At 50.5% G+C, this 27307-nt stretch overlaps 1 protein-coding gene across 3 annotated transcripts; it reads left to right on the forward strand.

The window, feature by feature from the left end:
* Positions 1 to 517: 517 nt before the first annotated feature.
* On the forward strand, positions 518 to 27171 carry CD59 (CD59 molecule (CD59 blood group)). Of its 3 annotated transcripts, none has more exons than XM_070071920.2 (4): positions 518 to 770; positions 9727 to 9811; positions 15130 to 15231; positions 25487 to 27171. In XM_070071920.2, the coding sequence occupies exons 2-4, from the start codon at positions 9742 to 9744 to the stop codon at positions 25690 to 25692; spliced, it is 378 nt and encodes a 125-aa protein (XP_069928021.2). In that variant the 5' UTR covers positions 518 to 770; positions 9727 to 9741; the 3' UTR covers positions 25693 to 27171.
* The last annotated feature ends 136 nt before the right edge of the window (positions 27172 to 27307 follow it).

Below are 27307 nucleotides of genomic sequence, written 5' to 3' on the forward strand. Positions count from 1 at the left end.
TTATAGATTCATCAGCATCACACCTCCGCTGTTACAGCATTGGTGGGTTTAACTTGCAGCCTATGTGACTTAGGACTACACTTCCAATGGTCGGTGGGTCCAGTATGTTTGTAAAAGAGATACCAGGGAAAGTTTATGACTGGAGTCTGCAGAAGCAGAGCTTAGGACACCTTCCCTCCCTAGACAAGATAACAGTGGGCAGCTGCTTAGCAAGGTTTGCGTTGCGGGGAGGGGTCTACATTTCTTTGTCTCTGGTTGCCGCCGTATTTCCTCTACAACACGAGCCCAAGAGGAAGGGAAAAATCAAGATCTTTGGGAGTTCCCTGTTTTTTATTTTTGATAACCCATCAAAAGACGGCGCCAGGAACTTTGCGTCCCCGGGAAGTCCTGGGGGTGGCCTTGGCCGGGGCGCCCCGCCAAGCTCGGGGAAGTCTGAGGGCTCCTGTTCCCGGGAGCGCTCCGGGGCGGCTCCGAGCCGGACCGCGCCCCCAGGAGGCGGAGCCGTGGGGCCGAGGTCGGAGACCCTCGAGGCTGCGCGGAGGGTTGACGCGGACTCCTGGCGCCGACAGGTAAGGCCGGCCGCCCGCCGTGGGGCCGCGGGTGCTCCCACGGGCGGCGGGGCCCCGCGGGGCTGCAGAGGCGCCTCGGCTTCTGCCCGCGCCTGCTCGCCGCCCTCCCTCGCGCGCGGCGGCCCGGGTTCCCCAGCCCTCGGTACTTCAGTTTACCACAAAGGAAAGCGGCGAGCGGCCCTCGCCTGGAAACACCCCCAGGTTCCATGGCGGGGGTTTTGTCGCGCGGGGGTGGGGGTGGGGGGTTTCGGACGCTCACCACCTGCGTGCCCCTTGCAGCCGGATCGAGAAGCCGCGCTAGGTGCCAGCCCCAGTGCGCTCGCGGCCATTCCGCCTTTCCCTGGGGGGGGGGGGGGGACTGGGTTTTCTTGGGCTGACCCGCAGCACACCCCTCTTGGTGCCTCACTGCCGGCCTTTTTACAAAATTCCGGGCTGTGCCTTTTTCCTGATTCCGTGACACAGGCTCTCCACTGATAATGGTGAGCAAGCGACCTAGCGGCATTCTCGTCATTTTCTTTACTTTTTTTTTTTTTAAAGATACATCTTTCTTATTTGAGAGGCAGAGAGAGATTTTCCATCTGTTGGTTCACTCCCCCCAAGTGGCCACAACAGTGGGGGCTGGGCCAGGTCGAAGCCCGGAGCCTGGAGCTCCACCCGGGTCTCCCACGTGAGTTGCAGGGGCCCAAGCACTTGCACCCCGACCTGCTGCTCCCCAGGGTGCGCTGGATCCGAGAGGAGCTGCCGGGACGCAACTAGGCGCTCCATTATTGGGGGCCCTCTCAAAAGGGGTGGCCCCGCCTCCTTTTCTTAGAATGATTTGAAGGACTCCAGAAGATAGTTGGGGTGCTGGGCCGGGCACCTGGCCAGGAACTATGCACAGCGTGGTGGCTGTTACATTCCAGCTCCCTTGTGATCAGCAGTCTCCAGGTTCCCCCCTGGGGGCAATTTGCTCCTGCCGCTGGGGGCAGGGCAGGCATGTCACCCATCACACCCCTAAAACTTGGTGGAAAAGTTGTTGTCCTACCCCACAGCTAGTCAGTAACTGACTAGGGATAGTAAAAGAAAGGAGTTGATTAGCAATGCGCAGACCCAGGAGTCTGACAGCTGTCACTAAGTGCTCTGGGGATTAAAGGCTGTGAATCTTAGGGATTTGGGGTGAGAGGTGCAGATGGTATTTTTTTTTTTTTTGCTTTTGTTGTTTTGTTTTGTTTTTTGGTCAGCCTTAGGGGACAGTATGTTTCTTTCCTCATAGCCAAAGGTGGTCTGCAGGGGAGGTTGGGGGTTGCTTTGTTTGCTCAAGGGCTGGCAGTTGCTGCAAAGCTCTGAGGATAGAGGCCAGCACAAGGATCTTCAGTACGGAGATGCTCCCAGAGTCGATGACTCAGGCCTCACCCAGGCCACTCCCTGGGCTTACTGAGTTGTTTCCCAGCCGGGAGCTGACTTGTTATCATCAAAGGCAAACAGAGGGGCTGTTGGCCAGGAGCCTGGTGAAGTGTCCATTAAAGGCATAGCCCTCAAAAGCGTTCGTTGGTGTAGGAGGCCCCATGTGCTGAGATGTGGCGGTTTACAATGCAGGAGTGATTTTGACAAAGGAGAGGCTAGCTCCCTGCAAACCAAACAGATTGTCACCGGGGAAGGTGGCAACTGGTCAGCTTTGCTGTAAAGAAAACATTCCATTATGCTCAATGGTTTGGAAGATAGAAGCCGAAGTGAAATGGCTTTTAAAAAGGGTGGAAATGCCAGGGCCTAAGCCTGTCTTTGGATATGGGACTGAGGAAGGAACTGCAGGGAAGGCCTTTGGGGTGGGGGCTGCCTATTTGTGTAGGTTCAGGAGTTCTGAGGTGGTTGTTTCTGGCACCTGGCCCTGGGGTGGCTGGGAGGGAGGGGCCCTTCCATTGTGATGGCTGTCTGCCCCTGCCTCTGCCTGCTGATGTAATTATCACTTTGAGTAGCTTTTGCTTGTGCCCCTTAGAACTTGGCTACAGTATGCACTGTGTGTGTCCAGGTGATAAGGACCTAGAAGCTTCAGGCCACTTATGAGTCACCAGCCCGGATGAGTAGAATTGAGATTCAGGCACGATGGCTTCAGGACTGTGCTCTTGCTTTGGGGCAGGTAATTTCATCCCCATTGGGGGTCCATTCATATCTTCTAAAATTAGGAGTTGGGGTTTATTTTAAATTCTTGTTTATTTAAAAGGCAGAGAGATGAGAGCGACAGAGAGCTCCTATCTTCTGGTTCACTTCTCAAATTGAGCTCCTAACAGCCTGGTTTGGGCTAGGCCAAACCCAGGGGCTTGGAACTCAATTCCTGCTCATTAGCAGGAAGCTGGAATCCGGAGTGCAGGGAGCTACAGCTCAGACCCAGGCACAGGCGATGGATGCGCCCCAAGCAGCCTCTTTAACCCCCGGGCCAGACACCTTCTCCTGGGATTTTATTTTTGAGGCCATATCTAGCTTTAAAGTTCATCAGCCCTAAGAGTAGTAACTACTCCCAGGCATCTGCAGATCTCGTGGAAATACTGCCAATGGGCAGCCTCTACTTTGCTTGCTTCCTCAGCCCAATGTATTTCAGAAGCTGGATTCCCAACAAGTCTGCCTCCACGGAGAGTTTATGGCTCAGAGCCCAGGGCTGGTTTTAAATGTTGTTACACCATATTCAATTCCGAGGTTGCAATATTATTTCTACTAGTGTTTTAAAATTTTTATTATTTTTTATTTGAGAGGCAGAGAATGCTCACATGCACTGGTTCACCCCTCAAATGCCTGAAACAGACCAGAAACACAATCCAGGTCTCCTACGTAAGTGGCAAGGCCTCGATGACCTGAGTCATTGCCACTTTGCTTCCAGAATCTGTGTGAACAGGAAACTGGAATCTAGAGAAGAGCCGGGAATCGAACCCAGGCCCTCTGCAGTGGGCTGAGGGCATCGTCACCACTAAGCTAGGCGCTTGCTCTCTGCTGTTTTTTTTTTTTTTTTTTTTTTTTTTGTACTAAACACAACCTGATGAATCTTAACAGTGCATCGGTGCCACTGGGCCAACACCAAGGGGCAAGGTTGTGTCCCTCTCTGGAGCTGGAGGGAGAATGCTGCTGCACACTGGTTATTGGCAGAATAGAGTGACTGAGGTCCTGTTTCCTTGCTGAGTGGCAGTCAAGGGCCATCCTTACCTCCTTGAGTCCACCTGCACGCCTTGGCTTGTGGAACCCTTGTCTTCCAGTCAGCAATAGCAGGTTGAACCCGTCGTCCTCTTCAGTGCTCTTCCTTCTGTTTCTGTTGTCACATCCTGTGACAGACTCTGAGCCACCTTCCTCCTCCTCGGGCCCACTGTATAATCCAGACAATCCCCGGCGACCTTAATCTCTTCTCCCATCACTTGCTCTGTAAGGTTGATTTTTTTTTTTAAAAAGATTTATTTATTTGAAAGCAGGAGAGACATAGACCTTCCATCTACTAGTTCACTCCCCAAATGGCTGAAACGGCTGGGACTGGACCAGGCCAAAACCAGGAGCTTCATCAGGTTCTCCCATGTGGATACAGGACCCAAGCACTCGGGCTGTCTTCTGCTCTTTCCCAGGCACATTAGCAGGGAGCTGGATCCGTAGTGGAGCAGCCAGGACTCGAACTGGCACACATACGAGAAGCCGGCATTGCAGGCAGTGGTTTAAGCAACCCCAGGGTTGCTTTCTTCACGGGTTCCTGGAATGAGGGTGTGGACATCAATGCAGGGAGAGCCTCACTGTGCCTACCACAATACTCCTTCCCAGCCCTCCCTTTCCTCTTGCAGATTCAGTGTACTTGAATGCATCGTTTGAGGATTACTTACAATTACGGAGTCGAGAGCACCTTGCCCAACAGCTAGCCGTGGTATTTGCTCACTAGAAGGAGGTGAACACAGAAACAAGGCCTTGCCTAATGGCTTGAGTCCAGTGATGGAATCGTGTAGGCTGTTAAAAATAGAAGCAGCGGCTTCTTTTACAGCCCTTTTGGAAGAGGCACTGTCAGCCCTCTGTAAGGTAGCCTCACCCTTGAAGCAGGTCACTGGCTAAGGCAGTGGTTCGCCTCAGCACGCGCAGCACCTGGAAACTGGTTAGAATGCACATTCCCAGGCCAGCACCAGGACTTCGGAATCCCTCCCTCCAGGGGTGGGGTCCACCAGCCAGCTTTGAAAGCCTCCAGCTGATGCTGTTTGAGAACCAGTGTCTTTCGCCGCTTGAAGTTGGTGTCCGTTCCCCTAGACTGTAAGGGTTGTGAGAGTGGAGTCTCAATTTCTCAACAGTCACTGTAGCCCTGTGCCTGGTACCTGCTCACAGCCGGCGTGTGACGTTGCTGTAGAGATATTTGGGAGGTCAGAGGTCGAGTCTGAACCTGCTTAACAGGGAATGGAGAGAGTTTAGCAACTTGATGGCTGACATGCCTCAAGGCCTTCTATGGACCAATAAGGAAATCGAGGCACGGAGAGGTTTTGAACCTGCCAAAGCAGCAGCTCTAAGACGTCTCCCTACCCTGCCCCACCTCCCTGAACTGATCCTGAAATAAGGAGGTGGCAGCTCTTGTTATCCTCATTTTTGCTCTTTGAAATAATGCGCAGTGTTGACGATTTACTTATTCCTGTCTGAAAAGCCTATTTGGAATCCTCTACTCTTTAAAAGATTAATTAATTAATTAGAAAAGCAGAGTGACGGGGAGGGGGGACAGATCTGTCCACTGGTTCCCTCCCCTAAATGCCTGTGTTACAGAAACGGGGTGGGAAAAGCCCCTTGGTTCAAACAGGCACCAGAGACAGTGGAGGCGCCAGAGCAGCTTATTAACGCCAGCAGGCTCAGCTGGACCCATTTCCCGAGAACTGAGCAACAATCCCAAGTTCCTAAACAATATTCGCAGGTTCGTGAGCATCACACCTCCGCTGTTACAGCATTGGTGGGTTTAACTTGCAGCCTGCCTGACTTAGGACCACACTTCCAATGGTCGGTGGGTCCGGTATGCTTGTAAAAGAGATACCAGGGCAGGTTTATGACTGGAGTCTGCAGACGCAGAGCTTAGGACACCTTCCCTCCCTAGACAGGATAACAGTGGGCGCTGCTTCGCTAGTTAACTGTGAGCAGCCACTTTTCAAGGTTTGTGTTGGGGGGGGGGGGGTGTGGCGCGGAGGGTGCTTTTCTTTCTTTGTCTTCATAACCGCGACAGCTGTGGCTGGGCCAGGCTGAAGCCAGGAACCTGGAACTCTGTCCCAAGTACTTGATCCTCCCAGCAGAATTAGCAGGAAGCCGGATCAGGAGCAGGGTGACTGGGACATGCACCAGCACTCCAACATGGGACGTGAGAGTCCCCAGGGGCAGCCCAACTGCCTGTGCCACAGCACCTGCCCCCTGGGGCCTCATTAAGGAATTCACTTCTGAGTCAATTTAGGAGCCATCAGAAAAATCTGTTCTTCCTACAGAAGAGTGGATAAGGGTGTGCTTTCTTTTCTTTTTTAAAAGATTTACTTATTTATTTGAAGGCAGAGTTACAGAGGGGCAGAGAGAGATCTTCCATCCGCTGGTTCACTTCCCAGATGGCTGCAACAGCCAGAGCTGCACTAATCCAAAGCCAGGAGCCAGGAGCTTCCTCTGGGTCTCCCATGCGAGTGCAGGGGCCTCAGGACTTGGGCCATCTTCCACTGCTTTCCCAGACCATAACAGAGAGCTGGATTGGAAGTGGAGCAGCTGGGACTCGAACTGGCGCCCATACTGGGTGGCGGCTTTACTCGCTATGCTACAGCGTTGTACCCAAAATGGTCCTTTCTAGTAGGTTCCCTTATCTTATTCTGTAGGGCCTTACTTGGAGTAACTGCAGGTTGTTTTGAATAATGAAGTCCACCCTCAAAGGAGGAAGACTTGTCACTGCCTATCTTTTCTGGAGATTACCAATAGTGCATTCTTTGGAAAAAACTGGAAATCACTGAAAACAACAGCAGTATTGTTGGAACAGTCCATAGAAACAAATCCAATTTTTCCTTTCTTCTTTTTTTAATGATGGTACTTAGTATTTTCTTCTCTCTTGCGCGCGTGCGCGCTCTCTCTCTCTTTTAAGATCTGTTTATTTGATAGGCAGAGTGATAGAGAGATCAAGTTCTTTCATTCCATAAGTCATTTCCCAAATGACTGCAATGGCCTGGGCTGGGCCATGTAGAAGCTAGGGACCTGGAATTCCATTGTGGTCTCCCATGGGGGTGACAGGCCCGGTCGCTTGGGTCAGTTTCTGCTGCTTTCCCAGGTGCATTAGCAGGAAGCTGGATCCGAAGCAGAGCAGCCGGAATTTGAACTGTTGCTCACGTGAGATGCCAGCCTTACAGGCAGCAGCATAACCCACTGTGCCACAACGCTGGCACCACAAACCACCATTATTAACAAGTCCTGACGTGTGGAGAAAAGAGAATTGTTGATGCCTTCTGGGTGTGTCTTTTGGTTCAGCCACCAACTTGTTCACACTTAACTGTGGGCAGTGTTCTTGAAAATTTAAAAAGGAAGATGTGTTAGTCTAGGGACAAGTTTCCAGCCACAAAATTGAGGTTTTTTTTTCAATGTTTTAGAAAGATTTGTTTATTTGCAAGGTGGAGATATAAAGAGGAAGAGGCAGAGAATGAGAGAGAGGTCTTTCATCTGCTTGGTTCACTCCCCAAATGGCCAGAACGGTCAGAGCTGAGCTGATCTGAAGCCAGGAGCCTGGAGCAAGGGTGCAGGGGCCCAAGGACTTGGGCCATCTTCTCCAGCTTTCCCAGAGAGCTGGATCAGAAGTGGAGCAGCTGGGACTCAAACCAGCACCCACGTGGGATGCCAGCACTGCAGGCAGCCGCTTTACCTACTAAGCCACAGTGTCAGCCCCTAATTTTTTTTTTTTTAATTTTGAAATTCTGAAAATGGCTTAATAAAAGGTAGATGATCTATGACAAGAGGAAACATTGGTAGTGTGTTGATTTTCCTGATATTTCTGATTATAAAAGTTATAGTCAGAGCCGGAAGTCTTCAAGGGCTGTCGTGTGTTGTCTTTGCTTTCTTAGCACACCGATTTTACTAATGTCCTTCATTCCAGAGCAGTTTGCGTCAGGGCCGTGTGTGTGTGTGTGTGTGTGTGATGACAGTGTTATTTGCGTCAGGGGCCATTCCAAGGGAAGTCTCCTGGAACCAGCAGCTCCTGCCAGCCTGACACTTGTCCTGGGCCCAGCCCAGGTCAGGAGGTTCCCTCCCTCCCACTCCAGTGGGGATACCTGACAGGGCAGCCATTCTCAACTTCTAGGAGGATCTGCAGCCCCTGTTTGGGGACCTCAGGTCAATACCCTCCTCACCTTGCTCACTCATGGGCGTGGGTCCTACACTGCATGCTTGAGTCTACAGTGCATCCTTTCTACCCAGAAACCCCTGAGTGAGTGTAGGGAGCTGAGCAGGGGCCTGGCAGTGTGGGGTGTCCAGAGCTCCCTATATGGCCAGCATGGGGCATGGTGGCCATGAGCAAGCTGTTTGTAGCTTTTGACGACAGTAGAGAGAATTGGTGGGGGGACCTCAACTCATAACACAGGCCAGGCCCTGTTCGGTTTCCCCCTTTTTTTTTTTTTTTTAAGATTTATGTATTTATTTGAAAGTCAGAGTTAAATAGAGAGGAGAAGCAGAGAGAGAGAGAGAGAGAGAGAGAGAGAGAGAGAGAGGTCTTCCATCTGCTGGTTCACTCCCCAAATGGCCGCAGTAGCCAGAGCTGTGCCGATCCAAAGCCAGGAGCCAGGAGCTTCCTCTGGGCCTTCCCATGAGGATGTGGGGGCCCAAAGACTTGGGCCATCTTCTACTGCTTTCTGAGGCCACAGCAGAGAGCCGGATCGGAAGTGGAGTGGCCGGGTCTCGAACCAGCCCCCATATGGGATGCTGGCACTGCTCTACCTGCTACGCCACAGTGCCCCGTCCACTGTTATCTGCATATTGAAAGTGACTTCTTTCCTCCCCAGGCAGGGCTCATCTACATGTTGTTCTTCAGACACGGCCAGGCTCTGGCTCTCTCTTGGTCTTAGTCCTCCCTCTGGCTCCATCAGCCAATTCCTGAGCAGCAGGTGACCTCAAAGATGTGAAATGGCGATCTGACCGCCTCTGGGAGCTCACATTCCTAACCCACAGGGCCAGTGGAAAGACCCCCCAAGAGCCCCATCTGTCTACCAGGTCTGAGTCCTGGCTGGTGAGGCTCAAGAGAGCAAACTGCGGTGCACCCTGGCTCACAAGAGCTGTCACCCCTTATTTCGGGGTGGGTTCAGGTAGGGGTTGTGGTGGGGTTGGAGAGACTCCTTTCGCCTGCTCCTTCTACAGGTTCAGGGCCTCCCTGAGCCTTGACTTCCTTATTGGAAGGTTTGAGGCCTCTCAGCCTTCCCTTCTTATCACAAGATGCGTGTTGCTAAACATGGAGGTGTTGCCATGGTGAGCACTTGTCGTCAAGCTGCCTAGACTTGTGCTCCACTGAAAGTCAACAATGAGGTTCACATTGTTGAGGTGGGAGCCAGAGCTTCTGTGTGTCCTGGGCCTCTGCCGCTGTCCTGCTGCTGACTGCTTGCTGGGGCCCTCCAGACCCCCTCCCCCTCCACCTTTGGTCCAGTTCACTTAATGGCCTGGCCTGGAGAAATGGCCCAGCCTGAAAAGGCACTTGCGCTCAGCCAGCAGCTGGGCTGGGGCCAGCTGAGTGGGAGTCATGCGCACTTTTGTATTTATCCATTTTCTTGCTTTCTTGTTGGGCTAAACAAGCTTTACGGGGACATCTAAAGGAAAAAAGTGTTCCCACTGTGTAGTTATAAACACTGGCACTTCTCAGGGCTGAGATTACTTAAGGGTGATTGGCTGCTGTAGGTTGGGGCGGGGCGGAGGGGAGCGTCTTTCGGACTTGGAGCCCAGTGAGCTGCGACACCCCCTATAGCTGCCCCTCTCACCAGCACCCTCAACATGTCTTCAGTAAGGAGGGAACCAGTGCTGCCCTAGCCGATAGCACCCACGGATTCCCGGCACCCTGGCCTGCGGGTTTCCTGTTCTCCCTCCGCCTTCCAGCTCTGCCTCTGCACTCTTCCTGATGCTCCCGTGGCCTTGCAGCTCTTGGTTTCTGAAATCAGCAGCCCCCATTCGCTGCCTCGTGACAGCCTGTCTTGTCCTTCCACAGAGGCTGTGGACATTCATGATGACAAGCAGAGGAGTGCACCTCCTGCTCAGGCTCCTGTTCCTCCTGGCTGTCTTCTACAGTTCAGGTGAGTGGCCCTGACCTGGGGCACATGGGCTGCCTCCTTGTCCTAGGCCTCGGGAACACTGAGCGGCTCCTGTTTCTGCCCCACTCCCTCTTGTGGACCCAGCTCTGGGTCTTTTGCCCTCCAAGGTCATGTGACAACTCCTTCCTGCTTTATGGTCTTGCCCTCCCAAATGATAGCCCATCTAGAGTTCCAGGGCTGCATTTGGCAGGGAGTGGGGGACGGTCAGAGGTCAGGTTTCACCGCTCTCACCAGGAGCTGCTTGGAGGTAGCAGTGGCCGCCATCCTAGGAGTGCTGCCCAGGCCCACCACGCTCAGAGCCTGCTGCGCTCAAGCCTTTCAGCCCCGTGGTGATGATGATAACTACAGTGACAACAGTGGCAGCCGAGGCTTCATGGCACTTGTGCCAGTCACTCCTCTAAGCATTTTATGTGCATTGGCTTGTTTAATCCTCATGTCAACTCAACAGTGTACAAGGTTGAGGTCCAATGAAATTAAATAATTCATCGAGTAATACCCAGAAGTGGGATCCCAAAATATGGACCCAGGCAGTCCGGCACCAGGAGCCCTGCTCTTCACTCCTGGTCCAGGCCAGCCCTCCCTGGGCCATCCTTCCCCTGGCTCTTGGAGGAAGCTGTCCAGAGTCTCAGCCTCTGTAATGAAAATAACTGGCTGCTTGCTTTGCTTCTGAGACTCAAAAGTGGTTTTCCGTCTGTGCTATTTCGGTACAGCAACCTGGTCACTATTTGGGGGGAGGTAGGTCACAGCAGGAAGGAAGTAGCAGTTAAAATGAGCAATAGAAACCAAAGGTATCTGCGGGGTTGGAATATGTTTGTAGCTGCCATGGGTCGACTGCTTATGATGTACCAGGGATTGTGCCAAAGCCGGCCTCAAATCCTCCTTCCAGCCGCCCGGGAGCTACTGGTGCCCATTTTATAGTGGGGGACACTGAAGCCAAGAAGTTGCTTGTCCAAGGACACACCCGAATACTACCCCCTCCCCCAGGAAAGGAAATCATGCATCTGCAGCTTCCCTGCCTCCACTAATCCTAGCCAGGGTGGGTGGGAGAGGGGCTCATCCGGGTCCCAACATGACACTCTGCTCTCAGGTCTACCAGTGTCTTCACGCAATAACCATAGCCCGGTCGCATCTTGCGTTTGATTCTGGAGCAAGCTGAGGTCTGCCACCATCTGTGTCAGGTCTCGGGGTGCATTTAAGCCCCTCCTCAGAGAATGGGGTGTGCAGCACACACACATATACATGAAGGTGAGCAGCTTCCTTTGCTGCTGCCCCAAGATTCTAAAGAAACTTGGGGGGACTCTCTTAGAGCAAGGTCAAATCCCCTCCCTGCCGGTTGAGTGGCCAGAACATCAGACAGTCGTCTGTCGACTCGTTGCTCATCTTTGGCCTCAGTTCCCTGCCAGTCTGTGCAGTTACCTTCTCTTCCTCACCGAGGACAATTAGGAGAACGTCGTGGTTGAACCAAGCTTGGATCTTAGATAGCCTGGGTTTGCGTCTTAGCTCTGTCTCAGACTGCGCTGCTGAGTGACTTTGCAGAAGTCAGTTAACATCCTCATCTTACTTTTCTCCTGCAGCGAGAGGAGGAAGGTGAGTGAGCCTGCCTCTTCGAACTGCTCCCTGTGCAGCAAGTCTGTGTGGCATACGCAGTGCCACAGATACTTGAATGTGGAATGGGCATATTAACTGCGATTATTTCTGCCCCACGAAGATCCGAATGTGGGCTTGAGCCCTCGGTCTGTAGGTTTGTCAAGAAGCCAAATGAGCTCTGGCTCCAAGCAGGAGAAAATTTGCTCCTGTGGAAGACCGTTTAAAATGGGCCGGCTGGTACGGCTCTGTCTCTCTCAGCGTTCTTTCCTCCTTCTATGTGTGTACACAGATCTGGCGCACATGAGGAGGGGGCTGATAGAGAAGTCATCACCATGGCCCCTCTCACACGGCCAGGACAAGCAGGGAGATCTTGGGGGGCCCTGCTCGCAGGCAGGGGTCAGCTCCAGCTCTGCTGCTTTGTAGCTGGGTGTCCTGGTTGAGTCATTTCATTCCACCTTCTCATCTGCAAACTAAGCAGACATGGGAGGAGTGGTGATTTTTACAATTTATGCATTTTCATTTTTATTTGATTTTTTAAAAAATTTTATTTATTTGAAAGAATCACAGAGAGAGAGAGAGAGAGAATCGATCTTCTACCTCTTGGTTTACTTCCCAGATGGCCACAACAGGCAGGGCTAGGCCAGGCTGAAGCCAGGAGCCAGGAACTCCATCCCAGTCTCCCATAAGCACTTGGGCCATCTTCTGCTGCTTTCTCAGGTGCATTAGCAGGGGACTGGATGGGAAGTGGAACAGCTGGGACTCAACCACCACCCTTATGGGATGCCTGTGCTATGGGCAGTGGCTTAACCCCTACACCACAATGCTAGGCCCATCATTTTTATTTGAAAGGCAGAGAGACAAAGACAAAGAGAGATCTTTCACATGCAGTTCACTCCCTAACAGTCAATGCTGGGCCAGACCAAAACCAGGAAGCCTGAACCTCCGTCTGTGTTTCCCTCTATGGGTGACAGGGACCCAAGTACTTTGAACCATCAAGTGCTGCCTTGCAGGGTATGAATTACTAGGAAGCTAGATTAGGAAGGAGCCTGGACTTGAACCAGGCACTCTGATATGGGATGTGGTCCTTCCAAGTAGCGACTTAACCGCCATGCCACATATGCCTGTCTTGGGAGTGTTTTGGACTGATGTTTCAAGGGCTTAGTCTGGAAGCTTATAAAATCTCTGCCGGATGGGATTTCATACCTGTGGAGGCAGGCTTGGCTGTTTAAGATGCTTTAGAGGGGGTGAGTGTTGTGGCCCAGTGGGATAAACTGCTGCTTGGGACGCCCATGTTGGCATTCCTGGTTTGAGTCCCTTCTCCTTTTCTGGTCTTGCTTCCTGGTGATGTGCCTGGGAGGCCACAGGTGATGCCCCAGGGACTTGGGTCCCTGCCACCCACTCAGGAGACTCATGGAGTTCTGGCTCCTGGCCGTGGCCTAGCCGTGGCCTGGCCGAGCCCTGGCCGAGACTGGCTTCTAGGGAGTGAACCAGCAAATGAAAGACACCTCTCTCTGTCTCTCCCCCTTCCTCTCTGTCACTGTCTTTCAAATAAATAAATCAGTCAGTCTTTTCTTCCCCTTATAGAGGTTATGAAGAGCTCGACTCTTACCTGTGCTTAGGAGGTGGGGCTCCGCTTCCTATGGGATTTCTGGAAAGCCCTGGTTGCCAGGTGGTAAGCCTGGGCTTCGGCCTCAGAACAGAAGTCAGCTGTCGAGCTCCCCAACCTGCGCTTGGTTTAACCATGGTGTTCTCGTGTGAGGTTTTATAAGTTTCATCTTTTAAGATGTCTTTTCACACAGGGAGGTTCTGCCAAATACTGACGAGGTGGCGGGAGCCGTGCGGCACCGTCGCAGGAAGGCAAATCCTCACGAATCTGCGAGACTTCCCTCTGACTCTTGCGTCCTCAGCTGTTCCCCATCACAAGTGTTGATTATAGCATCCTTTTCTTGGCACTGTTGGAAGGACAGGCAGTAGCAACACCTGACATTAGCCAGCAAAGATGAGTCCTGAGAACGTGGTGGGGCCCAGTGGCCGTCTTCTGATTAGGGAGCGCCTGCTGTTCATTGCAGGCCTGGTCAGTGTTGCTGATACCGGCTGCTCCATCCTGTGGGTTTAAAGGATTCAGCTGCTGTTTTGCCCTTGACTGTGTGTACTCCTGACTCTGAGTCAGTCCTTTAGCAGGGCACAGTTCAGCAACAATATCCAATCCTAGAGTTCTCAAACTTTTTCTTTTCTTTTTTTTTTCTTTTTTTTTTTTTTTTTTTTTTTTTTGGACAGGCAGAGTGGACAGTGAGAGAGAGAGACAGAGAGAAAGGTCTTCCTTTGCCGTTGGTTCACCCTCCAATGGCCGCCGCGGACAGCACACCACGCTGATCCGATGGCAGGAGCCAGGTGCTTCTCCTGGTCTCCCATGGGGTGCAGGGCCCAAGCACTTGGGCCATCCTCCACTGCACTCCCGGGCCACAGCAGAGGGCTGGCCTGGAAGAGGGGCAACCAGGACAGAATCCAGCGCCCCGACCGGGACTAGAACCTGGTGTGCCGGCGCTGCAAGGCGGAGGATTAGCCTAGTGAGCTGCGGCGCCGGCCTATTTTTTTTTTTTTTAATTATTTTTTATTTATTTGAATGGCAGAGAGACAGATCTTCCATCCACTGCTGCACTCTCCAAATGCCCACAGCAGCTAAGGCTGGGCCAGGCCAAAGTCAGGAGCTCTCTCCGGGTTTCCCATGTGGGTAGCAAGGACCCAAGTACTTGAGCCATCATCTGCTGCCTTCCAGGGTGTGCATTAGCAGGAAGTTGGATTAGAGGTGGAGGCAGAGCTCAAACTCAGGCCTGCGGATAGGACAGCAGTTGTCCCAAGTGGTGGCTTAACCCTCTGTACCACAACACCCACCCCCATAGGACATTTTTCTCTAAAGGGCTAGAGAACAGTTTGGGTCTGGCAGGCCAAGGTACAAAATCAAATTTATTATATAGGCTCTTAAAAATAGCAAGAGAGAAAGCAAATTCCTGTGAGTTTTTAATTGACAAAATTCACAATGTAATAGTTGAGTACAAACATATAACAGACATTCCACTATTCAGAAGAATAGAATTCTTTCTGAGGGGCTAATATTTTTCTTAGTTGGGGTTCAAAATGAGTGCCCCTGCCAAATCAATTACAGATGTTCATCTTTTTTAAGACTGATGCGCCGCCTACTGTGCTAAAGGAGGCAGGTCAGATGTGTATCCTTTAATACAGATCTACAATGAGATTTTCCACATTTCATCACTGAAAATGCCTTTTCACACAAGTAACGACTGCCAGGTACTGATTGTTAATCCGGGAGGAGGTGAATTCATTGAGCGGATTCATTGCTCAGAAGGCCCTTACAGAATTCTGTTAGTTCATACTCTTGATATTTTCCTTTGAATAAATGCATCAACACATGGCAAGTTAATCATTTTCCAGTTGAAGGTGAGGAGGCAGTGTCGATGGATTTTGGAATGGGGATATTCCCTTTGCATCTGTATCATCAGGGTCCAAAAACTGTTGCTAGGGCTGTAGTTGAGGCTGGGAAAGATCTAACCAGCCCCAGCGGGTGTGGGAATGGAAGCACACCGTGAGCTGCTGGCCGTGGCCTCTTAGTGGAGATGGTGGGCTGTGTCCTGCTGCCTGGGGGGCAAGTCAGTGCTGGTTGCACAGGTCCTGACAGCCTTTCTTCTTGATTGTAGATTCCAGTCTGATGTGTTACCACTGTCTCCTCCCAAGTCCCAACTGTTCTACGGTCACCAACTGTACACCTAACCACGATGCATGTCTCACTGCTGTAAGCGGTAAGCATCTCCCCTTCCCTGTGTTCCAAGTGCAAGGGAACGGTGAGAGCTTGGGGGCGAAAACTGTGCCACTCTCATTCTCATTAGACTTGTATTCAGCAAGTAACAGGCTGTAGTTTATTAGTACCCGTTAGGTATTTGGTGAGTAAGCAGTTTTCATGCTTTTTTAACTTAATGCTTCTCAACTACCTGTTATTCCTACTTGATTAATGAGATAACAGCGGCCTAGATTAAGCAATGTGCTAACATCAAATAACCCACCCAGGATCTGAACTGGGAAATCTGATTCCAAAGCTGTGCTTTGTAACAGCGACACTGCTGCCTACTAAACACCTTCTGTGTGCCAGCGCCGGAACTGGGGATTAGGGATGCAAACGTGAAGAAAGGACATGAAAGACACTTATGACAAAGGCCTGTGTGCCAGTCTCAGGTGGATTCTAGCTCTCTCTTGCTCCATGGGGCTGCTTCTAGTGCACCCAGAGTCCTGAGGGGTCTCTAGCTGAGCTCACAGGACAAATAGGACACAGGAGGACTAAGAGGGGCACAGTGTTCCCAGGAGAGACAGCAGCAGGTACCAAGGCTCGGTGGTCTCAGAGCACAGGGTGGGAAGGGGGAGTGCTAATGCACACTGTTTTGTCAAAGCCGCACTTTCCAAATTGGCTGGACTCAGGAATCTTCATCTCCATAAACCTTATTAGAATAGAATTTAGGAACTGGTAGAGGAAAGAAACCAGCGAAGATGTACCCTCTCTTCTGCTGGGTATGGTTCTGGAAGGAATCCATGTGTGTCAGCTGTAAAGGATTGTGATGAGGGTTGGCAATTGCAGGCAAGTTAAGCGTACAAATGAAAGCCCCAGACTTCATGTCTCTCAGGTCAAAACATTCTCCAAGGCCGGCGCCGGGCTCACTAGGCTAATCCTCCGCCTTGCGGCGCCGGCACACCGGGTTCTAGTCCCGGTCGGGGCGCCGGATTCTGTCCCGGTTGCCCCTCTTCCAGGCCAGCTCTCTGCTGTGGCCAGGGAGTGCAGTGGAGGATGGCCCAAGTGCTTGGGCCCTGCACCCCATGGGAGACCAGGAGAAGCACCTGGCTCCTGCCATCGGATCAGCGCCGTGCGCCGGCCGCAGCGCGCCGGCCTCGGCGGCCATTGGAGGGTGAACCAACAGCAAAAGGAAGACCTTTCTCTCTGTCTCTCTCTCTCACTGTCCACTCTGCCTGTCAAAAAAAAAAAAAAAAAAAAAAAAAGAGAGAGAGAAACAGACACAGAGAGAGAAGTCTTCTACCAACTGGTTCACTCCCCAAATGGCTGCAACAGCCGGGGCTGGGCCAGGCTGAAGCCTGTCAAAAAAAAGAAAACACTCTCCAAGGTTATTTCCCCCCTCGCATCATCTACCGCAAACTCTTCCCAGACATCAAGGACTGGGGAGACCCACAAGTTCAGAAAAACCTGCAGGACACAAGGTAGATTTTCCCAGAAAGGGCAAGTTCCTTGGTAAAGGAAGACAAAGTAGAGTTAAGCTGTGTACAAAACAGGAGTATCTGAGAATTTTGATATGAGTTCCTGGGGAGATTTGAAGCCCTGTGTTCAAAGTCCTTGGTGCTGTGGGGACCGTGTTCTTCACGGCTGCCCTGGAAAGCACAGCAGTGCCCTGGGGAGAACAGAGCACTCACTCGGCAGGTGTTTGGCCACAGTCATGCAGCACAGGGGACCTGATTCTTCATCTTGGCCGTCTCTTTCTCCGGGCCCTCTCATGACAGAGAGTACAACTTCCAAATGAGAGAATAAGGGGCTGAGTACTAGAGTAGCGTTTATGAGCTCTGACCTCTGTCCTGCCACTGGCTAGTTCTGGCCATCTAGTGTTTTTTGTTTTTTTAATCTATAAAATATGTATGTTGGATAGTGAAGCTGGGAGAAAAAGGAAGTCGATCCGAGCCGAGATCTTTTATTTCCAGTTCTGGAATCTCGTAGTTTCGTATCTGAATTGTTAACTTCTGAAAGTAGTAAAACTACCATGAGACACACCTACTAAAATGGCCAAAATCCAAACACATTGACAGCACCTGCGGCTGGAGAGAACGTGGCGCAGCAGGAACTCTCGCTCGTTAGTGGTGGGGATGCAGAATGGTTCAGCTACTCTGCATGGCAGTCTGCTGTAGAGCATAGAATTAAAAGAAAAAAAAGGTTATGTGGGTCTTGAGCGTTTCTCCTCTTCTCACTGACCTAAGTCCCAGGGCTTCAGCCACACGTGTTGTACCAACGGTTCTTGAAATACACTTGGCCGCCTGTATCTGTAGATTTGCATCTGCTATTCCACCAGCTACAGCTACAGCTAGAAAACATTTTTCAAAACATCGCATCTGTACTGAAGGTGTACAAAATTTTCCCTTGTTGTTATTTCCTAAACAATGCAGTCTGGCAATTATTTATGTAGAATTTGCATTTTAGTAGATATAGTAAGTAATCTAGAGATGATTTAAGGTATGTGGGAGATGGTCGGCGCCATGGCTCACTAGGCTAATCCTCCGCCTTGCGGCGCCGGCACACCGGGTTCTAGTCCTGGTCGGGGCGCCGGATTCTGTCCCGGTTGCCCCTCTTCCAGGCCAGCTCTCTGCTGTGGCCAGGGAGTGCAGTGGAGGATGACCCAAGTCCTTGGGCCCTGCACCCCATGGGAGACCAGGAGAAGCACCTGGCTCCTGGCTTCGGATCGGTGCCGCAGCGGCCATTGGAGGGTGAACCAACAGCAAAAAGGAAGACCTTTCTCTCTGTCTCTCTCTCTCTCTCACTGTCCACTCTGCCTGTCAAAAAAAAAAAAAAAAAAAAAGGTATGTGGGAGAATGTGTGCAGATACTATGCAAATACTGGGCTTTTTTTAAGATTTTTTTTTTTTTTTTAGCAGAGTGATAAGGCTTTGTTGAGGATAGGGCATCCATCAAAATGGAAGGGACAGAGAGGGTGCCCATAGAAAGTGCCCAGTCGTTCCGACTAGGGGAGAGTGAGGTTGAGTGGAGAAAATACCCCTGGGCAGGCCGGGCGGGTGGCTCAGCAGAGAGGCAGAGTGCTGAGCACACAGTCTGTTTGGACTCCCTAGGTTTTTTTTTTTTTATTTGACAGGCAGAATTGGACAGTGAGAGAGACAGAGAGGTCTTCCTTCCGTTGGTTCACCCCCCAAATGGCCGCTATGGCCAGTGCACTGTGCTAATCCGAAGCCAGGAGCCAGGTGCTTCCTGCTGATCTCCCATGCAGGTACAGGGGCCCAAGCACCAGAGCCATCCTCCACTGCCTTCCAGGGCCACAACAGAGTGAGCAATGGTGCTGGCCCCCTTCCTAGGTTTTTAAGGGAGTCGGTTTATCCACCTTCCCCTCTCCTCTAGGACAGAAGAAGGAGAGTCCTGGAGGAAGGGTTTGTTGGGTGAAAATTAGCAAATTCCTCTCCAGATTTGCTGGCCCTGGGCCCAGTAGAGGGTCTTCCCTTAAGGCGTCTGTGAGGGTTTTATTGCCCCATGTTATCAGGTAACCCATTTGGTCCTGAGGAGAGAGGATTCTCCTGGGAGCTTTCCTTGGGGGAAGGGCTGGGACCACCTGGGAGGTTATCAGGTCTGAGCAGGAATTTGGAGTGCAACATGCTGGGCTTTCAGGCCTGTCTCACAAACACACAGGCTAAATTTCTCACTTCCTAACGTTTCTCCCCTCAAGAGAGAAGTACCCAGAATCTTATGGTGATAAATGGCCAGAGGTCTGTCTTTTGTAGCTACTTCAGAAGCTGACAAATGGGCATAGAGATGGATATGGGTATTTTTCTCTTGCTATTTGTCCTATGGTGTTTGAGAGTGGGCTCAGGAAGCGTTGTCCTGTTTGGTCCAAAGGGTGGGTCACTGTGTCTGATGAGGTGGGCTGGAAGCCGTGTCCTAGAAGCACCTGGAGCCAGATGGCTTGTCTTCTGTTAGAGACAGAACAAACAAGGATGTTAAGGCACAGTAGTCTGCAGAGAAGCAGAGAGAATGTGGACGTTATGTCACCAAGGAGAAGTGTGATGTTAGGCCAGATATTTTAGCCTTGTCTGACCAGGCCCTGGAGTTGTCTGGTCTTGCCCAGGAAACCATGAACATGATTTTGTACCCATTTAGTTTGACCCTAGTTTGGGGCACTTTCTTGGGCAGCAGGAAGCAGGTCTAGGGCCTGCCTGTTGGAAGGACTATTAGCAACCCGTTTGTGAGAGCCCTAGTCCTGGCAGCTTTTCAGTGGATCAAAGCTGTGCTTTGTTTTTCTCAAAGGAAGGGGCTCTGCTTTGGCTCTCTGTTGAGCCTGGTTTAGAAACTGTGCTATTTCTCTGTATCTAGGCATCCTTAGCCTGTTAAGGAAATGCTGGGACTGCCTGAAGTTTGCAGAAGTAGGAATTTGCTCCATGGCCCATATCCTCTCTGGGGCTGGTTTTCTCTCCCCAGGGGTGAGGATTAGGGCTAAATAATTAACTCTCTAGTGGGCTGGCTATGCTTTTTTTTTTCCCCCTCTGGATACCTAGTAGCTAGTTTTTCTGGGAAGTTAAGCTAATATACAAGACCAAAGTCTCAATTTGGGAAAGGAAACAGACTAATAAATCATTTACATTTAACCATCTACATTTTGGATTATTTTGCACCCCCTTCAAGAGATAGGCCCTTTAAGTCCTTGGTGAGGACCCGTCTAAATAGGTGTAGGATTGTCTAAGTTAGCTGTTACTCAGAGCCCTGTTTTTTAGGAACTGGCAGGAAGGGCTTTTTAAGCTTAATAACATTTGGATAGGCTTTAAGGCCTGGCTGGGTGTGTGTGGCCCAGACCTATCCATGGGTGCTGGAAGAGAATTGCAGAAGAGATGTGCACCTCCTTAAGGAGGGCACCCTGTTGACTCGCATTACATGGCTGGACTAGGAGGAGAGCTGAATAGGGGGCTGATAGAAATAGGCAACTTACGTTTCACTGACCCTAGGCCATCCCCTCAATAGCAGTGGCTAGAGCTGGAAGCTGGGCAGAGGTTGGGCAGAGCCAAAGGCTTTTTAGCCCCAGGGCCACAGGGTCTGCGGTTCTGAACCAGGAGTCCTTCGACACCCAGGGCAGTTCCGTGTCCAGTGGCCTTGCTCTTGGCAGAGCTGACAGAAGCCGGTTTTTGTCACGACAGCTGCATGCCCAATGCCTTGGCTCCTCATATTGGAAACAGGTGCCATTTGGGGTAGACTGGCCTTGTTGGGTCTCCTTGAGGGTAGATCACTGTGTAAAGCAGCCATTGATTGGCCTGGTGCCTAACCTTACATTGCTCCTGCCACTAGCTTGCTCCTCGTTTTCCTGGTCTCTAATAAAGTAGACCAGGGAGGCAGCCTCTATGATGTCAGTCAAGGGGGTGCTCAACCCAACCCTGATTTTTGAAGATTTCCTTAATCTTCTCAGGGTGAGTTAGAAAATTATAGTCATGGACAAATTCTGACACTTAGTATTTCCCTGTATATAAAAGTCGTGCCCATGAAGAGAACTATGACCTTTTAGGTAAGATCAACTGTGGTGACCTGTTTATATATGTTGAGGTCATCAGTACAACTTCCTATCTCCCCTTAAGTTCGATTTAAAAGGGGAGTTCTGTCCATTTACTGTGTACACAGAAAAATCAGTCTAGCTGCAAAATCATTTCATAGTTTAATCTCTCATTTTCTGGCTATGCTACCTGGTCCTCTATACTGTGGCCAGGCATTATTACATAAAAGTTCAGTCATCCCTTTTATAAGGTCTGGGGGTCAAACCGTACATCACAGTGGAGAGTCCTGCAGAACAGCAGTAACTTCCCTTCTGCATGGAGTTTTCTTTCAATCCCTTCCTGACCCCTCATGAATTCTCTCGTGGGTTTCTCTGTGGATCCTTCCTGTGTGGGTCCCTTCATGGTCACCAGAAACGTCACTGAAGGAAAGGCCGTGGAAGCCGTGGGGTTCTTGTCTTTATGCAAGAAAGAATTCAAGTGTGAGACAGAGGAGTGATAAGGCTTTATTGGGGATAGGGCATTCATCAGAACGGAAGGAACAGAGTCACTCGGACTGGGGGAGAGCGAGGTTACACGGTTGAATGGAGAGAATACACCTGGGTAGGTCAGGTGGGCAGCTCAGCAGAGAGACAGAGGACTGAGCACCAAAGATTTTATTTTTATTTGAGAGGTACAATTACAGAGAGAGAAAGAGATCTTCCATCCACTGGTTACTTCCCAAATGGCCACAATGGCCAGAGCTGGGCTGACCCGAAACCAGGAGCCAGGAGTTTCTTCCAGATCTCCTACACGGGTGCAGGGGCCCAGGCACTTGGGCCATCTTCCACTGCTTTCCCAAGCTATAAGCAGAGAGCTGGATCGGAAGAGGAGCAGCCAAGACACAAACTGGCACCCATATGGGATGCCGGCACTGGAGGCAGAGGCTTAGCCCACTATGCCACAACACCAGCCTGAATACTGTGCCATTTTGTATAAGCAACTTGAACATCCTTGGACTTCAGTATCCCTATGGGTCCTACACCCAATACCCTGTGGATACTGAGGGATAACTCTGTAAGTGTTCTGTGTTCTGGTCCTACTATAAGGTGCTTAGCAGAGCATCCATAGCACCACTGGCCCTGGCTGACGTGAGGTCGGGGGAGGCAGAGCGCACTGAGTCAAAGGTGGGGCCCTACAAGAGGGAATCATGGCCCTTCTCTGGCCCCAGTTTTCCTCCCAGCTGCAGATTGGGAACATGTTTCTCTAGGGTCATTGGAGCAGTTAGGAAGGAGAATGGATATGAGAGCGCTGTGCAGAGTCGAGAAGAGAAGCAGGTGCGATCATCACTTCCTGTGCCCTGGCTGTGTGAACCATGGCGTCTTGGACAAGCCTCCGATGTCAGTGCTGAGTGGCCCTTGCTGCAGTAACAATGAGGGCCACCCTTCAGGGTGCTCAGCACAGTTGGAGACTGCTGCTTTCAGTGGACTGAAGCCAAGGCTAGGAGTGGGAGGACGGGCCAGAGAGCCTCTAAGAATGAACTTCTGTGTGGGTGATCCTGATGCTGGCTTTGGTGAGAAGACTATCCTCCTAAGGTTATTATTCAAGCATGATAATTCAAGTACAGTGCTAGGCGCGCTGTGGGGACACACAGAAAATGACAATATTAATAACCTGTAATCTCTTCTCCCCAAGATATTAGGCTCCCCTAATTAAAATTCTGAGAGATTTAAAGGTTTTTGGGTTCCAGTACTTTTTCATAATAGCAGCTTCTAGTTCAACATCAGGAACATCTGCTTAAAGAATTCTGACTTGAGCAAGTAGACTCTGGGACAGGAGAGGACAGTTATACCTGGAGTAATAAACCGAGGCACATTTTGTTCCAAGCCATGAATAGAATGAGATAAATTAAACAGAGAATAGGCATCCCTGCTGTTTTTCTTTTCTTTTTTTTTTTTTTTTTTTTTTTGACAGGCAGAGTGGACAGTGAGAGAGAGAGAGACAGAGAGACAGGTCTTCCTTTGCCCTTGGTTCACCCTCCAATGGCCGCTGCGGCTGGCGCACCGCGCTGATCTGATGGCAGGAGCCAGGTACTTATCCTGGTCTCCCATGGAGTGCAGGGCCCAAGGACTTGGGCCATCCTCCACTGCACTCCCTGGCCACAGCAGAGAGCTGGCCTGGAAGAGGGGCAACCGGGACAGAATCCGGTGCCCCGACCGGGACTAGAACCTGGTGTGCCGGCGCCGCAAGGCGGAGGATTAGCCTAGTGAGCTGCGGCGCCGGCCCTCCCTGCTGTTTTTCTTTGTAGTCTGTAAGATAGGAAAATCTTCCAGGGTGAGGAGCATGCCTTCTGTACCTGTGTATCCCCAGTATTGAGCACACAGTCTGCTACATAGACACTTAGTTTTGGAGAAGGAAATCTACCATAACACCTCTCACTCAACTAATGTTTTAACATGCTCTTTTTTTAAAAAAAAAAAAATTATTGTTTTATGTGAAAGGCAGAGTTACAAAGAGAGAGGAAAAGACAACAAGAGAGAAAGAGATCTTCCATCTACTGGCTCACTCCCCAAATGGCCAAAATGGCCAGGGCTGGGCCAGGCCAAAGCTAGGAGCCAGGAGCTTCTGCCAGACCTCCGACAAAGGTGCAGGGGCCCAAGCACTTAGACCATCTTTCTTGGTTTTCCCAGACAGATTAGCAGGGAGCTGGATTAGGAGTGGAGAAGTCAGGACACAAACCGGTACCCATATGGGATGCCAGTGTTACAAGTGATGTCTCAATCCACTATACTATAACACTGGCCCCAAAATGCTCTTTTTGAATACTAAAAACCACTATAAATACTTCGCATATAAACTTCTGGTTATTATTTTCCTGTGTCCTCAATTATATTTTTTCAAAAGATCAAACCATATTGGCATGTCTTGTGGAAACTTTTTCTATATACTGAATAATGATTTTCAAATGAAGTTTAAAATAAAAGTCATCCATATGACAATTAAAAAGCAAACTTAATCCATATGGAGACAAACACATGAAGAGCATTCTTCCCTGAGGGTAACACTGTTAAATTGCTTAGGACTCGTGCGAGAGAAGAGCTGATGCATCCTCCCCCGCCCCCATGCGTGGACGTGGACGTGGACGTGGACGCTTCATTTACACAGCTGAATCACATTCTACACGCTCTTCTGCAGTTAGCAGTTTTTCTTTTTTCTTTTTTTTTTTTTTTTTGAGGTACAGTTCACATAGCAGAAATTGACATTGTAACATGTACAATTCGGTGGCTCTTAGTGTATCACAAGCTTGTGCAAGTGTCACCACTGTCTAACTCCGGGACCCTTACCTGTTAGCAGTGCTGCACTCCCGGCAGCCCCTGGTCTGCTTTGCATCTGCACAGCTGGGCCTGTTCTGGATGCTTCATGGCAGTGGACTCAGACCATGATGTCCTTGGGGACGCTGCTTTCACTGAGCGAAGTGCTTGCAATGCCCACGCATGTTGTAGCATGTCTCAGTCCCTCATTCCTTGTTATGGCCAATCAACGTCCCACAGAACACCACGTGTGGCCTATCCTTTACCGGCTAGTAGACATTTATACTGCTGCCACTCATTAGCTATTTTGGATGCTGCTGCTGTGAACATTGGTGCACAAGCTTCTGTGTGAACGTTGTTTCCAACTCTCGGGTGTATGTACCTAGGAGCAGAATTGCTCAGTCCTATGGCGGCCCTGTTTTAACTTTTGGAGGAGCTGCCAAACATGATCTGCAGTGATCTGCAATCATTCTCTGTTCCTGCCAGCAGTGTTTGGAGGTTCCAGTTTCTCTTTCTTGCCAGCACTTATTATTTTCCATTTTCTCGACCTCAGCCATCCTGGTGGTGTGAAGTGATGTCCCATTGCAATTTTGATTTGCATTTTCCTAATGAGTGGTGGCACCGAGTGTCTTCTTGTGCTTGTGGGCCATTTGCAAATCTTGGGAAAGTATCTGTTCAGGCCCTTTGACTATTTTTAAATAAGGATTATTTTCTTTCTGTTGTGGAGTTGTAAGAATGTTTTAGATACTAAATTTTTATCATATGACTTGCAGAAAAAAAGCTTATCTATTGTTTATCTTTTTACTTTTCCCATTAATGTCCTTTGAAATACAAAAGTTTAAATTTTGATAAAGTCCAACTCATCTGTGCGTTTTGCATTTTTTCTTTAAACTCAAGGTTGTTCTGTGCCCATACTCACAGGCCTCTGTCATTCCTTATTTACATGGAATTCCAGTGTATGGAATTCTATCCTACTTCCTTCAAACACTTTAATCAACAGATGGTTTTTCAGTTTCTTGCTGTACACATGGTACTACAGTGACCATTTTTGCGTATATATCTTAATTTCTTCTACAAGTACTGTCACAGGGTAAATTCTAAAGGTGGAATTGTGGGAACAGAGGGAGTGTATGTTTAAATTTTGGTAGCTATTACCAGATTTCCCTCTTTAACGACAGTATAGATGTCTGTTGCTGTCCCCTTACACACACACACACAGGACTGGCTCTGCTGAGACTGAGGCTTTAGGGAAAAGTTCCATTTAGTGGTGTGTCAGCACTTACTTATGTTCCTCTTTACAACGCAGCTGGGATGAATAGCATGCCTGCATGTCCCTGCTTCCCTCTGCTGGGTTCTGAGCGGTAGCACCGGGCGGCCAGAGGCGGGTTCGGAACTTTACCCACCTTCGTTCTCACCGTGTGTGTGTGTGTGTGTGTGTGTGTGTGTGTGTGTGTGTCTGTCTCCTCCAGGGCCGCGAGTGTACCGTCAGTGTTGGCGGTATGAAGATTGCAATTTTGAGTTCATTTCCAACAGATTAGAAGAGAACTCGTTAAAGTACAACTGCTGCCGCAAGGACCTGTGTAATGGCCCGGAGGACGACGGGACGGCCTTAACCGGGAGGACGGTGCTGCTGGTGGCCCCGCTTCTGGCAGCCGCCAGGAACCTCTGTCTCTGACCTGACACCAGGAGGGCCTCCTCTGAATGCCCCCGCTCTAGAGCCCCCTGTCCTTGCTGCTGTATTCCAGAAGCTTTCACTTCCCTGCCTGGTTCCCGCTGGGAAAGAATAAAATGAACTCCAGCACTTTAGAGAAAAGAGAGGGAGCCCGAGAGGGCCGGGGAGCGTTCCTGGTGCAGGCCCGCGTGGGGGAGGCAGCGGAAGAGTGAAGCGGGTGCTGCCTGGGCTGGGTTGCGTGCTTCTGCTTCGCGCTGTGGGAGCCTGGCCTGTGGCAACAGCTTGAGCAGGATCTCTGCAACCCTCGGGCGCTTCCCTCTGGTGTCCTGGATGAGGTTAGGTGCATGACCAGGGCTTTTCATGGGGCAGGCCAGGAGGATTCTTTTCTGTTTCTTTTCATTATTTTTTTAAAAATAAAGATTGTGTTATTTATTTGAGAGGCAGAGTTACAGAGAGAGAGGGGAGGGAGAGAGGGAGAGAGGCCCTCCATCTGCTGGTTCATTTCCAAAATGGCCACAATGGCTGGAGCTGAGCCGATCTGAAGCCAGGAGCTAGGAACTTCTTCCAGGTTTTCCATGTGGGTGCCACCTTCTAGTGCTTTCCCAGGCCATAGCAGAGAGCTGTATCAGAGGAGGAGGAGCTGGGACACAAACCGGGCCCATTTGGATGCCAGTGCTGGAGGCAGAGGCTTAACCCACTACGCCACAGCGCCAGCCCCTGCAATGAGGCTCTTAATGCAGGCTGATTGGAATGACCGTTCTCAACCAGGGGACATCTGGCGGGGGGGGGGGGGGTAGGCTGTCCAGATGGCAGGGTGTGGAAACCCAAGGTTGGCTTTAGAGACGTGCCAGTGACTGAAATTTGAGTTTTCCTTTGTCTCTAAATTTTGAATGGACTTCGCTGTCTTTCACTAGAAAAACATAGAGCATGTAATGAATGGTGTGTGGAATCTGTCCTCCCCCGCCCCCTTTTTAAATTGGAACAGTGGGATATCTTGGCTTTGCATGCACACTGTTAAGGAGTGAGCGGTCTACTGTGTGCATACTTGTGTTTTAAATGTCCCTGGTAGGAGGACCTTTCCATGTGTGTGTGTTGGGGGTGGGGGGAGTGCAGTGGGACAGCCTTTGGGGCTGCAATTTGAGACTTCCTATTAATAGCAACAAATCCGCGGGCACGTGTTTTGCCGGCCTCCCTTCAGCCCGGTGACTGCTGGCTGACTCAGCACGGACTGTCAGCACGCTTTAGCGTACGCTGAAGCTGTCAGGAAGGTGTAGGTGCCTGCCTCTGGGTGCTGTAAATCAAAGTCATTAACCGGCTCCAGGAAATCGGAATGGTCTTTGTACTCCTAGGACCTTGGCTGCATCTAACAACACAGCTTCATCTTTGCAGATAAAAGAAGAATTTCTTGATTAGCTTTTTAAAATGTATTCTTTGAAGACGCCTGAATGCAAATAAATGACACCTTTCTGAAAATAAAGTGAATCAAATGGCTGTGTGTGGTTATTGACTGCGAAGGATAAGGGCATCTCCAGCGCGCTGCACATAGTGGCTGCAAGGGGGTCTTGGGCGGGTCTGTTTCCATGTACTGATGTCATGAACCAAACATGGACGAACAGAG

Source organism: Oryctolagus cuniculus, chromosome 1 (assembly GCF_051225735.1).
Source record: "Oryctolagus cuniculus isolate XC-2025 breed Fujian yellow rabbit chromosome 1, ASM5122573v1, whole genome shotgun sequence".
In the NCBI taxonomy this organism is placed as follows: Eukaryota; Metazoa; Chordata; class Mammalia; order Lagomorpha; family Leporidae; genus Oryctolagus; species Oryctolagus cuniculus.